Genomic DNA, 6,000 nt, shown 5'->3' on the forward strand with positions numbered 1-6,000 from the left:
ATACGTCTAGGAAGAAACACTGCTTATTTGTCAGCCTTGTGCAAAGAATAGTTAATAGGGCATAGCAGTTGGGGTGTGATAACTCTAGTCCTAAAAAAGTTTCCTAATATTTTAACTAACACATGGCAGATAGACTTATTCAGTTTGGAAGTAGTGGAAAGCTATGATGGAAGGTCATATAATATTCAGGATAGTCTCTGAATACTAACATGTTGCGCTAAATTCACCAACCTATGTGTACTCTTATATAGAGATAGATATGTGTCCATTCATCCTGCATTTTTAAAAGTACATAAAACTGTGGCAGAAGCATACCCAAGAAGAATTCAATTTACAATTTAATTAGTTTTTGACACCCTCAGTTAAAAATATCGAGTCACTGTGTGAACTGAGTGTTTTATACCATAGTGTTTACAAGCCTGGGCTTTGAAGCTGCTGCAGCTCTACGAACTATCTGACTTTGATCAATCTTTAGAAACTCCACTTTATTAAAAAAAGGAGATTAACATAACATATATTTTCTATTTTCATAGAATTATTAGGATAATTAAATATCTTACTGTAAGACATTCTTTTTTTAAAAAAAAAGTAAAAATTCTCAATTCTAAGCTACATGGATAATATCTTAATCTTCAAAGCAAGTTTGTTGTTAATTATGAGGAAAATTATGGTCAGCGATGATCAGGGATCATTAAACAACCAAGGAATCCTAAAGACAACTAAAGGAACTGTAGAAAGTGAGATTAAGGGGAATCACTGTCTCTGAATCTTAAACTGTGTAGAATAGAGTCAAGTTCTCCACTTTGTCTAGAACAAAGTCAGCATCAAAGTAAATTAGGAAAAGACAACTTTGAGCAGGATATGGGAGAAAAGAATTTTTGCTACTAGTATCATGCAACACAGTTGGCATATGAAATAAACAGGACTCCTAGAGATAGTCACTAAAACTATAACTATATTTTACATTTTCTTTCTATGAATAGTATATCAATTAAAGGTCAGTGATTTGAAATAGTGCAGTTTGTCATTCTTCATCTATGCATGTGTGCTTATAAATGTAAATGTGCATGGTTTTGTCCTTAAAACTACATTGGAAATTGAGACTTTTTCAAGACCAGAGATTTATCATTAACTTTTTCATCCCCTAAGTAGTTGCCAGCAGAGTTCACCTAAAGTGAACAGCAATTAGGAAGGTTTAGTGAATAAATAGGTAACTAAATGATGCAGTCATGTAAGGAACACATCCAGTAAAGAGAACATTGGAAAAAGTAACTTTAGAATTGCTTTCTAAAAATGGGTTTAATGAAAGGTCATTGATACAGTTAGTAGACGACTCTAAAACGTGATTAATAAAAAAGATACTTTAAGATTTCCCAAAAGTGACAAATAGGATGATGCTCTCAAACACTAATGATGGACATGTTTTCTCAGTAATACCAATTTCCTGATATTTAGCTATTGGTGCCAATATTTAATAGTTATTTCTGTTTTCTGCTGCCAGGAGCCACAAAATATATCTTATACACACACACATATTTATGCACGCATGCATTCCCTCTAATTCTCTCCTTATATCCAAACTATTTTCTCTTGGAGGTACTTGTCATTATCTTGCTGTGCTTATTCAGGTCTCCCGAGTACTGTGGCTATGGTCAGACTTGTGATTGCCTGCTTCATTCAGCAGAACAATTTTTTCATCTTCACATATTCCATTCCCTTCAGACACTTCTAGTCTCCCCTCTGGCAGTACTTCCTTCCCCATTAGGCAGTGTAGTTCACTGTTGGGGCCCATTTGGACACAAACCAGACCTTTTGTTGAGTTACTGTACTCCTACCTTCCTAATTATAGAATTCAAAGCAGAATGAGTGAATTAATAACGTATATTTATTCCCTGCAGTGTCTGGGGAAGCATAATGCTGTGGCATGCTTACAGTAGCACATGAGCTCACCCTTCGTCCCTCGGCCTCCATTTTTGCTGTGTGACTTCACAGCAGCAAGAATGGAAGGTGCACTTTACTCACCAGTGAGTAAATCATGTGAATGGATGTTTTAAAGTATATGCCCAATACACAGTTCACTGAAAGAACTATACTTTCAAAAGCTCTCTGAGAACACATGCTTGGAATTTGAAATTGCACTAAGTACAATGTTTCCTAAGGCCCAGCCTAAGGCAAGGTTATGTAGACATAGGGAGCATTTAAATGTGTACTGTTGCATTGATTTTCTTAAATCAAAAAATTTTTAGGTATTTGAGTCTACTTCCCTTTCAAATGCAGGCAAATTCTTGGGAGTATTAGCACCGAAGAAGTAGCGTTATAAATTGTCAACAAGCTGTATAAATTATTTCTGTTTGCTGGATAAAGAGATTCATCCCATAGAAGCTATCTACATTTCATGGCCTCTAGACAACTGTGGTGGTCTGGATTTTCAGGTTCCTATAGGCTAAGATAGATCAAACCACTTTGGTGGTTGGGGAAGTTGAGTTACTTCTCTTTCTTTCTTTCTTTCTTTTTCTTTCTTTTTCTTTCTTTCTTTCTTTCTTTCTTTCTTTCTTTCTTTCTGTCTGTCTGTCTGTCTGTCTGTCTGTCTTTCTTTCTTTTTTAAATCAGCTATCTATTAGATTCAGGTTTTTGGTGAACAGATCTGTCTTTCAGGAAACAATGACAAGGGTAGGCTTAGGAGGGGAATTGATCTGGTGAAATGCAAAATGTTCATTAAGGTTTTGGGGGAAGAAATGCTCAAATGAAAGAAACAAATATGAGGATTAAGTGCAAGAATGAATGGGAAGCATAAGGTAATGAATGTAATAAACAATGAACAATTAATGGTATAGGCTGAAAATATAATTTTCAGAAATGCAAGAACTATGTCAAATGGTGATAGGGATAATTAGATGCTGTGAAGATTAGATAGGTGGAAATCTCACTTTTCCCTTCTAAGATGCCCTGTCAGAGACAGAGCTGAATAGAACCTCATAGAACAATTTCTTAGACAAGAATCTTATCTGCCTTCCCCTAGAAAATAATGAAAGCTAATAAAATTGGAATATATTGGTTATTTTGAAAAGCAAAGTGAAAGAAAAAAAATGTATTTTCCCTATTGGGTCTTTGGTTTTTAGGTTCTAAATTTATCATGGATCATGATTATTGTTGTGCTTTATTTTTTTCCTTAAAAAAAAAACTTTTTATTCATTTTTACTTAGAAGAACTGGGGTACTTCTAGCCAGAGGTGTGGAGAGTGAGAGGATTCACCAAAGAGAGAGTGGGAAGCAGAACAGACATTGCTGAGGGGAGCAGCCGTGGGGAAAACAGGAGCTGTGCCATGTGGGTGGGCTCCCTGGCCGGAGATTGAACTCGTGCTACAGTACAGTGACTGACGATAGCTTGTACTACCAGAGAGGCTTCCCCACTTTTTTTTTCCTTTTTAAATCTGGTGTTCAAATGTCCATAACTCAAGACAATGAAGAACATTATTTGTATTCAAATGTTAAACACATTTTATAACAAAATTAGTGATTGTTTTCTCTTGAATATTAGTTTTTATCCTGTCATTAATGCAAGACATTTAAATTATATGTTTATTTGTATTACATATATTGTATATAGATATTGTACTATATATTAAAACAAAATTCTTGAGAAGCTTTATTTTGAAGACTGTATCAAGAGAAATTCATATCCCATCCTCCTTTCTCTACATTTATTTCCATTTTTATTTTTATGAGCATTTAAGATGCAATGAAGACCAACTTCTAAAATTCTCAATTGGAATTTTCTTTGGGCGCTAAGCCTAGTATTCTGCATCTAATGATATAAAATAGCTTGTGGAATAAAGTATAAATTAATTATGTTTATGTTCTAAATTTGTCATCTTTTACCAATGATTAATTTTTTTTCAGCCATTGATCTTATCAATAACTTGCTGCAAGTAAAAATGAGAAAGCGCTATAGTGTGGATAAGACCTTGAGTCACCCATGGCTACAGGTAAAAATCAATCACTGGATATATTCTCAGTCATATGAGTTTCTAAATATTTATATGATTTTAATATCTGTAAATTATATATAGTATGTAAAATAAAACAAATCATTTTGTTATATTTTTAAAATATGGATATAACAGTTTTTGCTGTACTGCATGTCACTTGTTAAGATAGCAATTAAGTGTTTTTTTAGAACTTTTTCTTTACTAATACACCAAGCTAAACAACTAGAGTCATAACAAAACTACAGGACCAGATTTCATTAACATTTGTACATGTAATCCTGATAAGTGTCCAAATAGATGCCCATATTGTCATGTACTGTATTTAGTTGAAAGCTATACTTTTAAATCCAAGGCTAATATTCATGAGGGAAATGTATGGCAATACAAAGTTATGCATATGCTTGTTTTCTCTTAAATATTTGCTACTTATACACTGAACCGAAAGTTTTGAAAAATGGCAACTCTAATTCAGAAGGATTATTTGTGGGCATTAAATTCCCAAGGAACACCAACATTCCTAATTGCTTGACTGCAAGTATGAATTGCCCACCCTTTGATCATGATAATATATAAACAGTGTGTGTATTTGCAAAGTTTAGGCAAATAGGAGGACTTTGGTGCTGATGCTGTCACTTCAGGGTGCCTAGTGAAAGATGCAGCACTGTTAATGTGGAAGAGAAAGGGTAACTCATTGGTTGTGGGAACTGACAACATATGAAACAATGTTTTAATGAGTTTGAATGGTCTCTATGGTGATATTTTGGAATTCTTCCCTCAGGATTACCAGACCTGGTTAGATTTACGAGAGCTGGAATGCAAAATCGGGGAGCGCTATATCACCCATGAAAGTGATGACCTGAGGTGGGAGCAGTACGCAGGCGAGAAGGGGATGCAGTACCCTGCACACCTGATCAACCCGAGTGCTAGCCACAGTGACAGTCCTGAGGCTGAAGAAACAGAGATGAAAGCCCTCAGTGAGCGTGTCAGCATCCTCTGAGTTCCATCCCCTATAATCTGTCAAAACACTGTGGAATTAATAAATACATACGGTCAGGTTTAACATTTGCCTTGCAGAACTGCCATTATTTTCTGTCAGATGAGAACAAAGCTGTTAAACTGTTAGCACTGTTGATGTATCTTAGTTGCCAAGACAAATCAACAGAAGCATTTGTATTTTGTGTGACCAACTGTGTTGTATTAACAAAAGTTCCCTGAAACACTAAACTTGTTATTGTGAATGATTCATGTTATATTTAATGCATTAAACCTGTCTCCACTGTGCCTTTGCAAATTGGTGTTTTTCTTACTGAAGCCTCAGATTGTAAGTGTCTATAGAACCTGTACATGAAATACTTCTAAGCTGTGTGTCCCATTGGTGTTGTTATTATAAACAAACTCTTGAAGAGTACATTACTACCAGTGTTCTGTGAACAGCTCCAAATTCACATGGAAAAAAGAAATGATGGAAAGTGAGGAGGATATACAGTCCTAGAACACAAATGCATGAACGAGTTTTACTGTATAGTTTCAAATCTTTGCCTGCCTGATGTGCCTCGGTATATTTAAACTCAAATAAATGCACTTAGGCACACTTAATTCTCTTAAGCCTAAATGCCTTAGCAAATGTAAACTGCCGTATATAACATACATTGCCTCCTTTTTACTATACTCTGCTGTACTATGGGGAATCAGCAGCTAAGCAATCTTTTGCCTTTGTGTATTTTTCAATAATAACAAATAAATATTCTTGTCAAAATGTGTGTCCATCTGACTGAGTTACTTTCATTATGTTCCCTGGTTAGTCGGGAGCAGAAGCATCTGTACAAAAAGCAGAAAAGGTCATGGTTTAGAATTTAGCTTTATTTACTCTAAAGCCCCTAAAGTGTCTCATAGGGCAGTGAAGCCTTTCTGTCTTGCATATCACCTTATTAGAAAAGGGAGCTTTTGAAAAGAAAAGTGACCAACTCAAACAGGATACTTGAAGGCAAAGGTAAGAATATTGCAAATAACAG

The 6,000-nt window shown here is 35.1% G+C and overlaps 1 protein-coding gene across 1 annotated transcript in view; it reads left to right on the forward strand.

Annotated features, from left to right (window-relative positions):
* The window catches only part of PRKD1 (protein kinase D1), a 219,461-nt gene extending 213,717 nt beyond the window's left edge, over nucleotides 1-5,744 (forward strand). Inside the window, exons 17-18 of the mRNA XM_004681964.2 lie at nucleotides 3,900-3,985; nucleotides 4,767-5,744. Coding sequence (XP_004682021.1) covers nucleotides 3,900-3,985; nucleotides 4,767-4,985 — 305 coding nt within the window. The 3' untranslated portion in view covers nucleotides 4,986-5,744. The remainder of the gene's footprint in view (nucleotides 1-3,899; nucleotides 3,986-4,766) is intronic.
* Nucleotides 5,745-6,000: the final 256 nt, after the last annotated feature.

This window comes from Condylura cristata, unplaced genomic scaffold (genome assembly GCF_000260355.1).
Source record: "Condylura cristata isolate star-nosed mole 26May11 unplaced genomic scaffold, ConCri1.0 scaffold00013, whole genome shotgun sequence".
Taxonomy (NCBI): domain Eukaryota; kingdom Metazoa; phylum Chordata; class Mammalia; order Eulipotyphla; family Talpidae; genus Condylura; species Condylura cristata.